General features: G+C 43.7%; 1 protein-coding gene across 1 annotated transcript; it reads right to left on the bottom strand.

The window, feature by feature from the left end:
* Positions 1-5,956: 5,956 nt before the first annotated feature.
* On the bottom strand, positions 5,957-15,390 carry LOC8030833 (transmembrane protein 170A). The gene is made up of 4 exons (XM_029980098.4): positions 15,051-15,390; positions 14,235-14,393; positions 10,085-10,255; positions 5,957-7,825 (listed from the first exon to the last, which is right to left on the bottom strand). The coding sequence occupies exons 2-4, from the start codon at positions 14,326-14,328 to the stop codon at positions 7,695-7,697; spliced, it is 396 nt and encodes a 131-aa protein (XP_029835958.1). The 5' UTR covers positions 14,329-14,393; positions 15,051-15,390; the 3' UTR covers positions 5,957-7,694.
* Between the last annotated feature and the right edge of the window lie 1,527 nt (positions 15,391-16,917).

The following is a 16,917-nucleotide window of genomic DNA, read 5'->3' as shown; positions in this document are numbered from 1 at the left end:
CCGCCGTCGCCGCCGCCGCACAAGTTCGTCTGCTTCGGGGCGTCGCCGCCGCCGTCTGACCGGCGCACAGGTCTATCACGTCTGCTTGCGCTTTTTCAGGAGTTTCGTTTGGGCTCTAAAAGTTACTTATTTATCTTAGTTTTTTGTTATACTTCAAGCAAAGATGAATAAGTTACTTTTAGAGGCCATAGGAAGCTTCCGAAAGAACGCAAGCACCACGTGATAAATAAGGACCAGTCACGTGATAAATACGGACCACTTTTCCGCGGTGCCCGCGGGCGCCAACTACAAATTCGTTTTGCGCCGTAAATATAGTTCTAAAATTTTTTTTCTTCGTTGTAAAATCGTTTTATGGCGTCCTTTTTCCATCTAAGCCGTTTAAAAAAAATGTTTTTTCCTTTGCATGTGTCCTTTAAATCAGAATTACGTGATTTAAATCAGTTTAAAACTTAGAAGGCGCGAACAAACAGGACAAAAAAGACGCACGTACGCCACGGACAGGCGCCTGTCCGTGACGTACGTGTGTCGTTTTTCGACCGGTTTGTTCGCACCTTTTAACCTTTTAATCGATATGAACCAACTAGCCCCAACCAAAGTTTTATTAAATCCGTTTATTTGATTTAAATCAGTAGCTAGAAAACCGCGATTTTTTGTTATCAACTGTATCTTAAAACATGGCAAATTGATTGATTAATTTATGGGATCACATGAAAACAACGTGGACGAAAGAATTACTGTAAACGACTTATTTTTTTGCGGGCTCATTATTTCGCGATTTAGGTCAAAGCTGAAGTTTTGGAATAATTCGCGGGTTTTAAGTTTCGCGACGCGGTGGGATATCTCAATATAGATTACAATGTGCTTATATTTTACCGGAATTGTTCGCGGGACCTTATTTTCGCGAATTGTAGGCGATTCGCGAAAATTAGGTCCTCGCGAAAATTAAGTCGTTTACAGTACTCTAAATTTAAATCTTTTTATTGATTTACTACAGCCCGTTGCAGCCCAAGGTAGGGCGAGGGAAGGGAAGGTCGGGGGAGGCGGGGAGGACGAAGCAGACAGAACGCTGGAGAGAGGAGTTTCCCCCTCTCCTCTCCAGCGTTCCCTCTGCATCCTCCTCCCCCTCGCCCTACCTTCTTGAGTTGCAATGGGCTGTAGAACAAAAGAGCTTGATATTTTTGTTGTGAAAAAGCTTTCCTTCCACTTTCTGATTTCCTTGTGATGGGACATTATGTAACCTGACAAATGAAGTGGAAGATAGAAAGAAAGTTCGATCAATGCTCCCATTTGCCATAGAAGGCACATAGAAAGCATTCAGTGTTAGACAAACGGTATTAATATATATATATATATATATATATTAATACCGTTTGTCTAACATTGAATGCTTCATATATATATATATATTATTTGTTTATTTATGGGATTATTTGTGCGGGAAAGGTTTAATTTAAATCATATCGTAAAACCAACACGATTTAAATCATCTTCATTTTTATCCTCCACCCTGGTCATCATCTTATGTGTGGTCTTGGTTCCATCTAGTTTATAGAGACGTTGTCTGCCCTTGCTAATTTCTATTCCACTGCAAAAAAAAAAAAAAAGTTCCTTTGCTTCAATCTCGAATTAAAAAGCTTCATGGTGAACTTCCACCAGCTCGCCTGCCATTTAGTTAAAAAAAAATTCAAAAAGCATGTTAACAAAAATTGTTTCTATCAATTAAAACTATTTTATTGTTTGAAAAATTGAAGTGTGCAGCTAATTGGGCACCGCCCACGCTTCAGGTATGAAGTCCCTTGATAAAATTCACGCTTCGCATTTCTTACCAGCATTGCCAACCATCGTTCTGCAAACGCGCAAGGCACGTGCCACAAGCGGGTTTTGGAAAAAACGTCCCCGAAAACGTTCCCGGGAAAAAATGTCCCCGGAAAATATATCCCCGGAAAAAAAGCCCCACGTGGAAAGTATAGAAAAAATGTCCCCGAAGGGTTCTCTGTCGCTGGGTTTTCACTGATTCTCATGGCCTTGGGGCGGTCCTGTCATTGTCCGGTCACAAATGACCTGACCCACCTAGAGGTAGAGAGGGAGACTGGAAGTCACACAAAGAAACCGAAGTAATCGATTGTGGGATATTTTGGAAACCAAATTATTAAATTTGCCAAAACCAATTTTTTTTTAAATAAACATTTATAACACTTCGAGCCAAAACCAAATTATTGTGTTTGGGGAAATTTGAGAGGTAGGTACACTTGTGTACCATTTTCCAAATGGATAAAAAGCGCGACACTGTTAGCACAACCAAGCGATCACTAGTTTCTTTTTTTTTTTTTTCTTCCTCTCTATTTCTCATAAAACGAAAGGCTAACTGTCATAAAAGTTATCATAGGTACTGAAAGTGCTCAGTTGGGGATATAATGCAGACGGTAAAATTATTCTAAGTAAAATGTGAAAATGCGCTGATGTCGTGTTCGCGCTAACAGTGTCGCGGTGTGTACCTCGGGGAATCGTATATTTCCTTATTTGTTGGGGCCGATTTTCCTACTTGCCACAGGGTGCCTTTTTTCCCATGGACATATGACCGGACCGCCCGAAGGCCACGAGGATCAGAGAAACCCAGAGATAGAGAATCATTAATTTCGGGACATTTTTTCCTATTTCCCGCTGGAGGCCTTTTTTCCCGGGGACATTTTTTTCTTCTACACCCGCCACAAGCGAGTGGTCCGCTGCTATTCGCTTCCTAGGGACGCCTATTTCAGTGCTGTGCCGCCATTTGCTCCCGAAGGCCGCACAGGCATGTGCTTCGTGCCTTGGCATATTTGACGGTACTTGTTGTAAGACAAACATGTCAAGGGCTTTATTTGGGCAGTTCTGTGCCATTCTGAGAGAAGGAAATGCACTTAGTCAGTGCATGCCAGTTCAATTTGGCTGCCTACCAAGTTTCACTCTCGGAATGATATATTGCACTCCTCGTGGACCTTTTATTAAAGATACGTCCACCTACGTGACCACACAACAGATACCCTCCGCCACCGGTGGGAGACTTTAGCACTGGGTGCCACTCTCTCATTGGTGTGATTTTGTTCTTAATTGTTTTGTGGTGCTACTTGTCTACAAGGCTATAAGTCGATTATTTCTAAATATGTATGGGCAGCGGCGTGGACTTTCCATTTTCCCGGGGGGGGGGGGGGGGGGGGGGGGGGGGCTCTGCCCCTTTTGGATCACACCAGGGGGGGCACGAGCCCCGATGCACCCCCGTAGTCTACGCCTATGTGTATGGGAAATCCAGGGCCGATTTATTGGGCCGTATAGTGTACGTACTTCACCAGTTGAATCTGTTTCACAAAAATTTAACTACTTAATGTATTATCGAAGAATGTTCCTGATCGAAGTTCAGCATGCTAGATCACCCTCGACGATTAGATATAAACATAATTTATATTTTCTACAGAAAAGTTATTTTCCATTAAAAAATTGTGCTAGGGTCTAATGTGATGCCTATTTTGACAAAAGCAGTGGTAATGGAAACAAAGGTATCATTCCCAGTCTTTTCATTTTGTCAAAATAAATGCCTCAGCAATTCAGAATACTTTTTTTAATGTAGTTTCAGAATAAAAATAAAAAATGGGAAGCACCCAATTACATTGTTGAAAAATGTTACAACTTGCAGAGCTAATAAAAGTTTTAGCAGTCCTCCCAATCAACTACAAAATACAAAGAGATAAAAAGAGCTGTCCAACTTTGAGGACTTTACCATATAATAAGTCTGCATAGCGATTGTAAACAACCGAGGAAATTCAATGTTGCAAAGATAATCAATTCTGAATCCCTGCACCATGCTGTCTTCCGTAAAAAGGTAGGGAAGTTGTGTTAATTGAAAACACAAGAAATGTTGGGGTACCAATAATGGCATAACTGATTAGCCTTAGGAAGACTTTAGCAATACTAAATTGTTTGGGGCCTTTATTTCTTAGGTTCGTCATATTTTTTTTCTTCTTTGGTTTGTTAACAACTGCATGCACCAAATAAATGTTACTACAATCACATATCGACTACATCTTCCTGGTCCTCGGTAAAGTATATGTGAACTATAAAATTTATTGGCATAACAAACTTTGGTATTCCTCTTCTTTGGAAATGAAACTATATTTTTTTGTAACTACACATGCCAAACAAATGTTAAGGTAAAAAAAGAAAAAAGACGTTAACAACTTCCTGTAATGTCGATTTGGAGTGCAGCTCTTGAGGAGGAGGAGGAGGAGGGTACTGAGGGGAGGTTATACTCCTCCTCCTCATCCATACTCTCTCCTCCTCCCCTCCTGCTTCTTTCACACGCGAAACGCGCGTCGTCACGTGACGTTTCAGAGCGGTGCCGAAACGTCGGGTGACGTTTCGGTGAAGTATTGTGACATTTCGGCACATGACTACCACCGAAACGTCACCGCGGTGCAATGTGGGACGTTTCCCATAATGCACCGCTCAAGCCGGAAACGGCGTCTAAGAGCTGCGCTCTAAAATTGAGTGTTACCCACAAGCCAGCTCACTTACATAGCTACTACATTGGCGAATATGATGATCCAGAATTTCGAACGAAAAAGTTTTCTATGTTGAGTCACTGGACCCTTTCCAGAGAATTCTTTGGAAGCAACTTTCACCTCTCAGAACACAAAACAAATGCACATGCACACATACGCAACAATACAGAAGGGCACCCAAAGAACCAAGAACCCACTCTCACCAAAGGTTGTGCTTGACCTCTCCAAGAAGCTGCTGACTCAGACGAGATAGCTATCAAAATCTTGAACAAGCCACACCAAAGTTCTCCCCCACTGCCATCCTACTAATCAGATGAGATGGAGTAATGCAATAACAACTCAATCCAGCTGGCATTTGCTAGCAGTATACCTCATGAATGAACTGCAAAGACTGGAAACTGAGACTGTCACCAACTGACAACCTTATCAAGTGCTAGTCGTTCAGTGCCTTGCCAAAGAAGAGTACCCCATTTGCTAAATGAAGGTCCGTATGTTGACCAACACACTGCTTACAAACAAGTCAGCATTTGCCCACACCAGGTGTGGGCACTGCACGCGCACAAAAACCAGATTCTCGTGAAGCGTGTGTGCATGCGCAGTGCCAACAGCAGTGCTACCGCAGTGCCGCAATGTCGGTGAGTCAAGTCTGTGTATATGCGAGGATTCCATCCATGTCTTCTCATATGATTAAAGGAAAAGGGGTCAAAGGTATATTAGTATAATACCACTGCATGGTTGAGAATGATGGGGTAGACTAAACACATTTCCACTTTTGCCTTTATGCTGGTACTCAGGGTCTCCCGCTTTATTCGATAAAAAAATGTTTTTGAAGACTTCCACATCGCTCGTACAATGCAAAAATGTGCCCTTATTTGCCGTCGTTCAAGCCACCTGCAATAGCAGAGTCGGATAATCATTGCAGCAAACAATACTTTTTGACAAAACCCCCTTAAGCAACATTAGCGGTCGCCATATAGTAGACATAGCTTTCAGCGTGAAGAGTGTCATTGGACCAGAATCCACCCGAAAGGCTGATGCACACTCGTGCGTGATACACGCTTAGAGCACATGCCCAAAATATGGTGGCCTCGAATAATCGGCACAGCTGCTACTGATAGCACACACATTTGAGAAGAGTCTTTAAAGCCGCTTGCTGCGAAGACCATCCAATTATTATATAAATACCAAAAAGTTGTCGGCCTTTTTACACTTGTAAATACGACACATGGCCAGACTTTCATTGCTTGGTCGGCTGCACAACGGTAAGTGCGTAGCCTCAATGCAACCCCCTTAGCTTGCTTGTGCCCAAGCAAAGGGCCTTTCCTTCATTGAGTGGAGATGACAAGGGAAACAGCCCAGTCACGAAAGCTCATCACTGTTCCTTGGAAAAAACAAAAACAATTTACACTCTAAAACCACACATGAACCTTATTTAGCATTTTATTCGACAAAAATAAAGCACAACGCCATTTTGTCGGCCCATTTACCCACCTTGCACACCGGCATGTTGCCTTTATGCACCACTATATACACTATTCACAACACTCGCACAATAAGTTTTCTTTCCTAAACTCTCCCGACATGAGTCTTCCTATAAACAGCCCTATGTACACTATGTACAAAGACATTCTGTCCCAAAAGGAGACATACTGTACACTTTAATACAAGCCCTTGTGACCATCTTGGTCTCGCATCTCGTCTGCTCTGACAGCTGTCCTTTTCTTACACTTCCCAGTTCTGAAATCAAACTGCAATCGACGAAAACTGCCCCACTATAGAAAGCCTTTGGGTTAAGGTTTCTGCATAAGCTTTCGTCCACTCAATAAAGCCAGACTGAAAATGTTGTTCCAGCAAAAAAGGATTGCTAAACAAAATATTGCAAAGTAACAAAGTTTGCAAGATGGCAGTACACAATCATGTTGACTCGTTTGAGTATTATGTATCATGCTTGGAATGATTCCAAGCAAAACATTGTGATTTTAAGGCAAGCCAAGAAAGGGAAACAAACATAGCCTCAGCAAAACCAAATGTGTAGGTTTGAAACAAAAGGTGCTCAATCAAGCTCCCAATTAAGGAAATAGGTAGATATGCCTTTGACCTCGAATTTCGGCATCCATCCAGAAAATTGACCCCCGATATGCTCTTTGAGCTGTAACAAAGAGAATGTGCTTGGTATTGCCTAACAGGCACGTCGATATACTTAGCAAACAGTTGATGCAAATAAATTACGTAGAAAATTCAATTCGATAACAAGTGGACTGAATTTTTGTTGGTGCATGAGGGTTACCGACAATTGCTAATTCCCAAAGAAACTCAAACAGTTGGGCACAAAATTTAACGACATGCCAAAACCATGTGAACAAAGAATTACAAGAACAAGAAAACAGAGCTAACAATTGAGCTTGCTAACAATGGCCACTTTCACGGAAACTGTGCTCCAAAATAGAGGAGTCAAATTTCGTGAAAAGAAGATTGAACAAAAAGAAAAGATTTTCAGCAATCACTGTCATCCCAGCTATCAATTTCACAGTGAAACAATCACTATCAGTCACCGCTGCCCCCCAATCTCAAAACCAGCATCTCACCATCAGCCACATCACACACTTAATTGGGAAAGTTTCCTACAATGCACACACCGGCCACCGCAGGCATTGGTTCGCCACAATCGGGGCACACATCAACTCACAGGGGCTATAATACCTAGCATCACAAATCTAGTCCTCTTTTTTGCCTCATTCGAAATCATGTGGTTCCCTGATGTGAAACTTGAATTTCTCCATTTGCCATATAATAGCCACATGGATTCATCATAAACCAAAGAAAACGCTGCGCAAACCGAGACCAGTGACTCGTCTCGGTGAAGCTGAATTGCGCTATGACTTTTGCCTGCAGACACCCGAGGCTTCAGTCTGTACAGAGCTTAGATTAAGTTGCAGCCCGTGCTTCTGGTGCACCGCTAGCGTGCAGCACAATTCACGATTCTCTGCTGTGGGCAACCAACATATTGAAAACTGCTTGTCTAGAACAAAACAACAACAACGGAAGCACAGGTGTTGGTCACATGACCTGCACTGCCCCAGTAGCTGTCCTTCCTGCTGCATAGCTGGGCCCGGTGTTCCGCTCTGCCAAGAGCGTCACGTCGAACTTGCTGCTTCCCGCACTTCACAGTGTTGCGAGGACCCGCGTGTAGGACATGATAACTGCAAACACTGTCTGTCCGCAACCCCAGACCAGCGCGTAGAAGGGCATCATTTGGAAACGGGCAGCTCGGTAGACCCCTGCAATCACTGCACCTGTGCCGTCAAAGCAAGCCTTAGGTTTTGGCCCAGTAAGATCCAAGAGGAAACAAACACACCATTCTACAAGAGACAGGAGGCAAGCTTCCTTATTGAATACTGTACTGCAACACAATTCTGCATACTACACATTGAAGATATACAGTGCACCTTTTCTAAGACAAAAAAAAATATTAATAATAATAAAAAAAAAAAAACTGGGAAATAAAGAAATTATTTCTGCAGAATAATGTTATCCAGGGTTATGTGTGTACAATCAGCAAATTAATGACCTAAAATTCACAAAAGCACTTTTTAAACAATAATCTTGGTTGGCACATTCCAATTGGAGATGTGTTGCCCGTTGTCAAAATATGCCATAGCAGTTCAGACAGCGAAATTCTGCTCCACACTATTCCCTGGCGAATTTTTAAGCCGTGAGCAGACGAGATACTGAAACTACAAAAATAATGGTGGAAGTACCACCCGGAAGCGACGTCGGCCTTCCCAGCAGATGCAGGTAGCGAGTCACTGCAAGCCAATGAGGGTCATGTGGCCACAGGAAAGGCGAACCCTACTCTGCTCTCTCCTCGGGCACTCCGCTCTCTTGGCGGACACTACACTTCGTTTCAGCTGAAGTCCAATTGCAGCCGACGCTATGAGCTGATGGGGCCAATCAGACAGCGTCAAAAACGCATCATCATGGTGTTTGTTATGCTTGTGTAAGAACAGTGTTCTATGATCACTGCACCAACCATGAACAGGACAGGCCCAGTGACCTGCGCTTTTGCACTGCTTGATTGGTCCCATTAGCTAGCTCATAAAGTCTGTTGCGTCTGGACTTAAATTGAAACAAACTTAAGACAGCCTAACTTTGCCAGAGAATAATGCAGAGTAGAATTTAGCTGTCTGATTTTTAAGAATTGGTATGGCATATTTTGACAACGAACAACACATTTATAATTGGAATGTGTCAGCTGAAGCTAATATTTCAAAAGGTAATTAGTGGATTTCAGGTAATTCATCTGCTAATTATCATTTCACACTCTCTACCCGACGTCCATTGCGGTGAATAATGTTATCGCAAAGGAATCATTTCTTTATTTTCAATGTCCTTCCTTTTAATTATTTTCTGCACTTAGAAAAAAACATCCAGCATGCACACTACAGTCAGCTCCTGTACCTTTGAACATGACGTTTACTTTTTATCTACAGTGTTGTGTCACAATGGAATCACCTGCAATCAAACTAGTATAATGAGCAATAGGAGGAAACATCCTACCAGGAATCAACATTTACTTTTATAGAATATACAGGCTGTTTAAATGATGGCTGAAAATAATGTAGAAAAAAGGACAGTTCGAATAAAGAAATGATTCTGTCGGGATAATGTTGTCGACCACGGCGGACATCAGCGCATGAATTAGAAGTAATAATTAGCAGTCTAATTATTTTAAATCCACAAGTTAACTTCCAAAATATTCTCCATTCCAATTAGAGATTTTCTGCCAATTGTCCAAATATGATATCACAGTTCTTGAAGTAAAAAAAAAAACATTTCTCTCCACACTATTCAATGGTGAAGCTAGGCTGCCTAAAGACCACCATACCAAAAGTAAGAGAGAAAAGCACATGGTCATAGAAAAGCTGCGTGCTCTTTCTATGACCATGTGATGCTTAGATAATGCAATGCCATCAGATCAGTTTGAAATGATTTGCTACCTGGACCAGCTGCAGAGACTGACATCACTTCCAGGTGAGAGTTCAGCCACTCTTTTGCATGTTGGTTTTGACATCTCAGGCTCCTAAGGCTTAAATCTGCCAGAGGTTAGCATGATGCATTATTTAGTTGTCTGAATTCTAACAACATTTATGGTTTATTTTGGCAATGAACAACAATTTTCTAATGGAAATGTAAAAGCTAACGTATACTATTTAAAAAGTTATCTAGTAAATTTAAGGTAATCTATCACTTCACAGCCGTAACCTGATGTCCGTCGCAGTCGATAATGTTATCCCAAAGGAATCGCTTCTTTATTTTAAGGGCCTTTTTTTTTTTATCACTCTAAGGGAATGGTGAAACACCCTGTATTGTACCATTTAGTTTTGCTTCCTCCAATACTTGTTTAAGCCAATGAGTCAAGAGAAGCAGTCACATGCTTAGCAACAGGACTAATGCCTGGATTCTAACCTTTCTTTTTTCAAACACTTTTTAGCATTTAGCTTGAAAAAAAAAATATGGACATGTGAGAAAAGTGGTGAGGCAGAGGCTCTTACTTGAAAGAGCACCACCCGTAAGTGGCGCGACCAACCCCATGACAAGAATAAGGAGCGGGGTGAAGCGGCCAATCTTCTGCTTCCTTAACATGCTGAAGGCAACCACTGCCGCAATGATGTGCACGAAGAGCGATGAGAACAGTGCCCACAGAAACACCTGGTACCAGATTTCTACAAAGGGCCAAAGAAGACAAGCAGAAAGTCACACAATATTCAGCACAAATTTCCAATGTCCCACTCGTTACAAGACACCAACAGCTGCAGTGATAGAGCTAGTTTTTTTCTACCTCTCCTTCATGGAAAAGTAAGTTAACTACAGGGTGATTCAAGGAGAGGCCAGGCTCTTTAAATCGACCGCAAAATTCGGTTTCTTAACCTATTGTGCAGAGACTTTGTGCAGCGACTTTGTGCAGCGTTGCCCACAGATGGTGCATTTTTTTTGTAAAATTTGCAAAGAGCGAACTTACCTGAGGAAAAAGTAAAGAAAAAAAAAGGCTTGGCTCCTATGGAAACGCAGCGACGCCACCGGTCTTCAAACAACATGGCGCCGTTTCGCACGGGAGACAAGAGATGGCGCAACGAATGCCACCAACGAATGAGCATACAGCGCGGAGAGCCGGCGTCTTTAGCAGACAATATTTTAGACTCAAAAGCGGCGCGCATTCCGCAGGCGGCGACAGTCGCAGAAACAAAAACAGGCGCGGTAACAACAAGGAACTGCAGTTCCTTGTCTGCTAAAGACGCCGGCTCTCGGCGTCGTATGCTCGTTCGTCGGCGGCAGTTGGCGTCGCGACCGCTTGCGCCATCTTTTTTCTCCCGTGCGAAACAACGCCGTGTTGTTTGAAGACCGGTGGCTTCACTGCGTTTCCATAGGTGCTAAGCCTTTTTCTTTCTTTACTTTTTCCTCAGGTAAGTCCGCTCTTTGCAAATTTCACAAACAAAATGCACCATCTGTGGGCAACGCTGCACAAAGTCGTAGCGCAATAGGTTAAGAAACCGAATTTCGCGGTCGATTTAAAGAGCCTGGCGTCTCCTTGAATCACCCTGTACAGTAAAGCAACCATTTGGGTATCATGTGCATGAGAAACCCGGCAATTTAGATAAAAATGGCATGAGGCTTCCCTTGCTAAACTCATGTTCTATGTGAGAAGAGGCCACTAGCCAACAGAAAGAGGCAATAGGAAACTGATCTACAATTGTCAGTGTCAAGTAAGTTGTTTGAGTTATAACAGCTCACATAGGCACAGAGCTCAATGTTAGATACGTATGCTCAAAAGTATGGTTGGCAACAGCATCCATTCTTTTAAACAAGTCAGTTTCATTTTCTTGGAGTTCCCTAGTCTGCATCGTGTTGGCTTTATGCTGGTGCACCTGTTTTGCATTTGTTAACCTTAAGTGAGTCTATTCGGCTTTTTATTTACTTTTATTACATGACGTATATTACACAAACCTATATTGTATCTATAGAAATAATTTTAGAAATCCAATTTTCAGTTTTCAACAACCAACATTATCAACAACCAAAGAAGAGGCACAGAAAGCCGACTCTCGATAAACTCGCCATTGCCATTGCAATTGCCATTGCCTTTTTGCCATTGCAAAGGCAAAAAAAAAAAAATATTGGTCTCAAAAACTATTTCTTAAATTTGAAAGAGCAAAAAGCAAAAAGGACAACTACAGACAACCTTTCTTGATGAAAGCAAATGAAAGAGAGTGGTTGTCCATAACTGTCCATAGTGGTTTTTAATCTCTCAAATTAAGCAACTATACTTGCATTAATTAGACTAAATTGAGTCGCATGAACTAGAGTTTAAATTTCAACTACCCTACCTTTTTAGCAGCAGCCTGTGCCAGAAGAAAGAGGATGGGTTTATGAGACTCTCTAAAGAGTTGTATATAAACACAAAAATGAAAAAGTGAGACTAAAGAAAACAACCACTCATCCCTTACGAGCAGTTTCCACACTGAATTCCGCAGGCCCAATATAAGTTCAGATACATTTTTACAAGACTCATAGGAAACCCCACTGCTCACATCTGAATGTGATGACTTCCATGCTTAGCTCACCCAGTCGGTATCAAACTATCCATCAGAATTAGAAACATGTTAGATGCACTAAATGTGGTAATGCTAAGTAGTTGCAATGTGTCTAGCTGCAATGTAACAACTTTATCTTCATCTCCGTAATAAGAGAGTTGAAGAATATATCTTCTATGCTCGAGTGTGCAGTAGGCAAGGTATTGACGGCAACCCTTCACATCTTAGTCTAGCCTACATTTATCTATGGTGAAGAACTAGTAATGGGAGCAGGGCACTTCAAAAGGGCATCTGAGGGTATTTGGAAAGGGGGCGGTGCCCAGCAGTGGCATCATGCAGTCAAATACTTTACTAGGGAATAAATCTTATGCCGTGAAATTCCAATGGCCTTAGCCCCTTAACTGGGGACTTATTGACCAAAAATATTTGTAAAATGTTTTTTTTAGGTGTTTTTAGCTCTTGAAAGTATAGCAATAAACTGAAAACCTAAAACAATTTTTGTTATATCAAGTGGAATGTGCATGCCGGCACTTCTTAAATCTGAAATGGATCTTTCACCGTGGCGGCGTCTTGCTAGGTTGCAGCAGACCCCGAGTTGATGGTGTTGCCATAAACAATTGTTTCGCTGTGTCATCTTCAATTTTCGTGTCGGATCCCGGGGAGCATTTACTTGAACTCGAGAAATCAACATTGCAGTTGGAGTCCTTGTGAATATTTTCCAGCAGCTCAGCGATTTCATCGTTGGTCAAAGATGCACTGGCGTTTGCTGGATAACATTTTCCAAACAAACAGTCAAAGGTGTTATTCACAAGTCTTCAACCTTTTTTTTTTTTTTGTGCTGCCATATACTGTATGCATCGCTTTTAAAACTTAAAATGTTTCCGATACACAAAGATAGATGGCGCATCCTTTCCACACGCTAAAACGAGCGAGCGTTTAAAGACGCACTTCCCAACAGCAAACAAAGTGCAACGAGTCTATAGACGTGCCTCCCAAGCTGCAGTCAAAATTGGCGCGCTCCCCAGTTAAGGGATTAATACCGACAGCCTTTGCGTAGTAGAACGGCTGGACACGTGCAACCTCGGAGTTTTTCCCCTTTGAATTGGGCAGGGTCGATCCCGCCATTTATCGTCGTGGTCAGCCTTCGAGACAGCGGAGACAGTCGCCTCTGCTGTTTTGGTGAATCCACTATCTCGGTGCATTGGCGGCAGCCCTCTCCCTTGGCACAGCGCAAGAGCGTAGAGAGAGAAATGCATGTGCAGTCTCTCGGAAACAGGCTGTCCCCCCGATTTAGTGCTGTAGACGCACTGTCAAATTCAAATGAGTGGAGTAGAATGTATTCTAGTAAAGTATTTGATGCAGCCGTCTCATCCCTTTCCCCTGTCAAAGCCATGGACGTCATAAACATCCCGACCCCCATACCCCACCAAAAAGAATTCCTCGCCCAGCCCCATTAGACTGTCTATACCCCTATTAACAACGTAATTCGTCAAGGTGAATGTCTTGTGCCTCCCTCGCGACATGGCGTCTGGAACGCGTCTCCGACTGGTGTGTTTACGGCGTCCTAAAAAGTGGTCCCTCGATTTCTGCCTGATGATGTCATGATGAGTCACGCTGTTGCCAGTAGCAACCCTGACAGTGTTGCAGCAGTGGTGGTGGATGTGGCAGACGCCTGTTCTGCTGCAGGTAGCTCTCCAACTTGACAGTCCACAGAAGCCTCGGCAGCCAGGAGTGGAGACGCTGTGGCAACAGCAACACTCACGTCTGCCCATGCTTTCTGCTGGAACTGCTACAATCTACCACAAGGATCACGACATCCAACAGCGTGACATGGATGGATGGATAGATGATTGATGGATGAATCTGGCTGAGCCCTTTGGATCGGGCGGTAGCTTACGCCACCTAGCCATTTTGTTTCCCCACACCCCGGCTTTTGGGACGCCATCTGTTGCCACTTTGTGACCACTTTCGAAGCGTGGGTGGAATAGGACACTGAACATGCCATACGGAGACGCGTAGCAGGCACCTTAATTACGCTGCATCTACACCTGCAGGAGCATGGCACATTTCCCCTTGAGACCAGGTGCAACAAAGGGCCAGTTGTGCATCTCACCGACAAAGGTGTCAAGGGGGTCGCTGGGAGTCAGTCCGATGACGTTGATGACGGAGTCCAGGTCCGACGTCTCGAAGTCTGCTCCGGCGGCCATCTGGGGTACTTGCTCTGGATCTGGACTGTGCTATTCCGAGCAGGGTACTCGAAACCAATCAAAATCTGCGACCAAAGCGTTGCGAAAGTGAGAAAAAGCTCTCCCCGCGGTCGCCGAAAAGCATCGCCACTTGCGCCTCGCTCTTTTCGTATTTTGTGAGCGCATTTTACAACACACCTTTTCAATTCCGCTATCCATCTTATCGAAGAGCCAAGACACGCGGCTACTTTAGCCCGGTCCATAATAAACGAGCTTGTTCGGAGAAAAAGGAACAAGAGAAGGTCGTGAAATTTGCAGCTGTAAAGCAGAAGCGTCTAGCACATTTCGCCCCCTTTTTTGTTTTGTTTTTCTTCCTTTCTTGATCTGTGTGCTGTTGACTGCTTCTGAAATTAAGCGCACTGAAACTGCAACCTTTGCGAAGTACCCGCCGTCGTTCTCCATAAGGGCACTTAGCGCACAACCTTCTTGGTTCTCGAAGCTCACGTTCGAACATTTCGGTGAATTAAATCAAATTTCTCACGCCGGATACACAGGTTACAGTAAACCAACGTGAACTCTACAATACACACGACGAGCCAATGCAAGATCGACCTCAACTCTATCTCTGTCGAGCGCTACCAAGGCATGAAAACGCCCGAGCGAAAATACCCAACATAGGCCACTACGAAAACTAGTCGTCATAAGGGGCGTCTAGGAGAAGCGAAGTCGAACGACTTCCTTACCATCTTTAAGGCATAATAGGCTGCCCTTCGGTACAATATTCATACAGCCAGAGGTGCCCGCTTCGATGTGGCGATCTGGCTTATCAGCGTACAAGTCCCTGAATGGATGTATCGACGTTGTGCTGTGCGAACTCAGCTTATGGAACAGAGACTTTCAAGTGGGACGCCGTGTTAGTCCAACAGTTCCGAGTAGCAGTGAAGTAAAAATGCCCCATCTACAAGGTTCACACCGCACTGAGGAAGATGCATGATATCAAAATACACGGGAACCGAAACACCGACTCTCGTATCGAGGGGCATTGAAAAGTACCAGTCCTGCCCATGTCTTACAATAAACGCTAGTGAAACAAATGACGCTACTTGTTGTTTAACCATCAGCAGTAAAACATGACTACTCTTTTATAAACAATTTTAAGTATGTTTTTATTTAAATTAAATGATTACACAGTTTATTTAAATTTCTTTTATATATTTGAATAGTATATATTTTAGTAATGTTGAGTCCGATTTTTTTTTCTTGTAAAGTCAGTTTTGGTTTTGGTTCTGACGCTTCTGACCAACGTTATTAGGTTCTGACCATGGTTCAGACCAACGTTGGTTCTTACACCATTAGTGGAATTGTTTGGAAAACATTTAAAGTGTAAAAATAAAGTTGACAGAGCATGGAAAACATTCAAAGCATAGAGCGCGCTGGCCCGCGAATCATGTTTTAGAAAGTGCTATTCTAGCGCGAGCGCTCGTCAGAAGAAGGCGCGGGACAGCGTACCATCAGGGTGCACTTCTGGCACTTACTTTTATTTTTGATATTTTAGTGCGCTGGCACAATTGATAGATTGACTGGATTGACTGATTGTAAGGAATCCACTGGGCACGGCGAGTCCCAACAACCTCTGTCGCTCACGCCGAAGAACGAATCACGACGGAAGAGTCGTGAAAGCTATGCCTGTGTGCCTGCTCCTAGTCACAAATAACAATAAAATATAATTTTAATCTTCCATATTGTGAACCTGCGTCAGTGGCCTGTGCAATGTGCTGGAAAAAAAGAAGAAAAAAATAAAAACAGAAAATTTGATCGATTGGGCGCCAGAAGGAAGTTTTACGTTGCCAGCGAGAGGTGGCAGCAGGGGTCTCATAAGAGACAGCTCCCCACAGAGTTGCGCGCGGTTGCGCGTCTGTTTTCCACGCAGATCACGTGAGGAGCCGGATCAAGTGCCGTGCAGGAAAGTACACCTTGCACGCGCCCCGGCGCCGGCGTACGTTCCACTGCTTTTGAGCGCGCCGCGTGCCTCTACGCGCGGCGCTGCTATTCGCCGAATTCAGTCACGTGACGGGCGGGATCAACATGCCGTGCAGGCCGGTGTTTAAGCATCTTGCGACGTCTTATGACCAGCTCCGCTGCAGCGCAAGAGGCTTAAAACCCGATCTTGTCTCTTTCGGTCGTACTCGGTTGCAAGAGTGTGAACGGGCCTTTAGGTCGTTAGCACGGTGTAGTTGTTCGGCGCGACATTGCCTGTTGTCTGTGTATGTGTGCACTACAATTGTCTAGACCTGGGGTCTCCAAACCTCGACCCGTCGGCCACATCCGGCCAGCGGCTGACTGCGGTCTTTCCGATGACGCCCGGCCCACCGGCCCACTTCTACACTCTAAAAAAAGCCCGTGCGTCCGCTTTCCCGCACAACACTCGGAGAGCAAATCACGGCAACTTACGAAGGCAGCCCGGCGAATGACGATGCCGAAACGTATGTTTAGACCAAAAAGCGCAGTCTGAGTTGTGACATTAAGCAATGCAAAACGTCACGCTTGCATTGCTTAATGTCACAACTCAGACTGCGTTTTTTGGTATAAACATATGTTTCGCCATCGTCA

Source organism: Ixodes scapularis, unplaced genomic scaffold, assembly GCF_016920785.2.
Source record: "Ixodes scapularis isolate PalLabHiFi unplaced genomic scaffold, ASM1692078v2 PGA_scaffold9__187_contigs__length_104089568, whole genome shotgun sequence".
NCBI classification, from domain to species: Eukaryota; Metazoa; Arthropoda; class Arachnida; order Ixodida; family Ixodidae; genus Ixodes; species Ixodes scapularis.
The sequence above is the reverse complement of the archived record's forward strand: the minus strand, read 5'-3'. Positions and strand labels throughout refer to the sequence as shown.

Coding starts and splice junctions, on each gene's coding strand:
- LOC8030833 (XM_029980098.4), bottom strand. CDS start 14,328: ATGGCCGCCGGAGCAGACTTCGAGACGTCGGACCTGGACTCCGTCATC. Junction 10,256..14,234: donor CCCCCTTGACACCTTTGTCG/GTGAGATGCACA, acceptor GGCCCTTTGTAG/AAATCTGGTACCAGGTGTTT. Junction 7,826..10,084: donor TACGGGTGGTGCTCTTTCAA/GTAAGAGCCTCT, acceptor TTGACGGCACAG/GTGCAGTGATTGCAGGGGTC.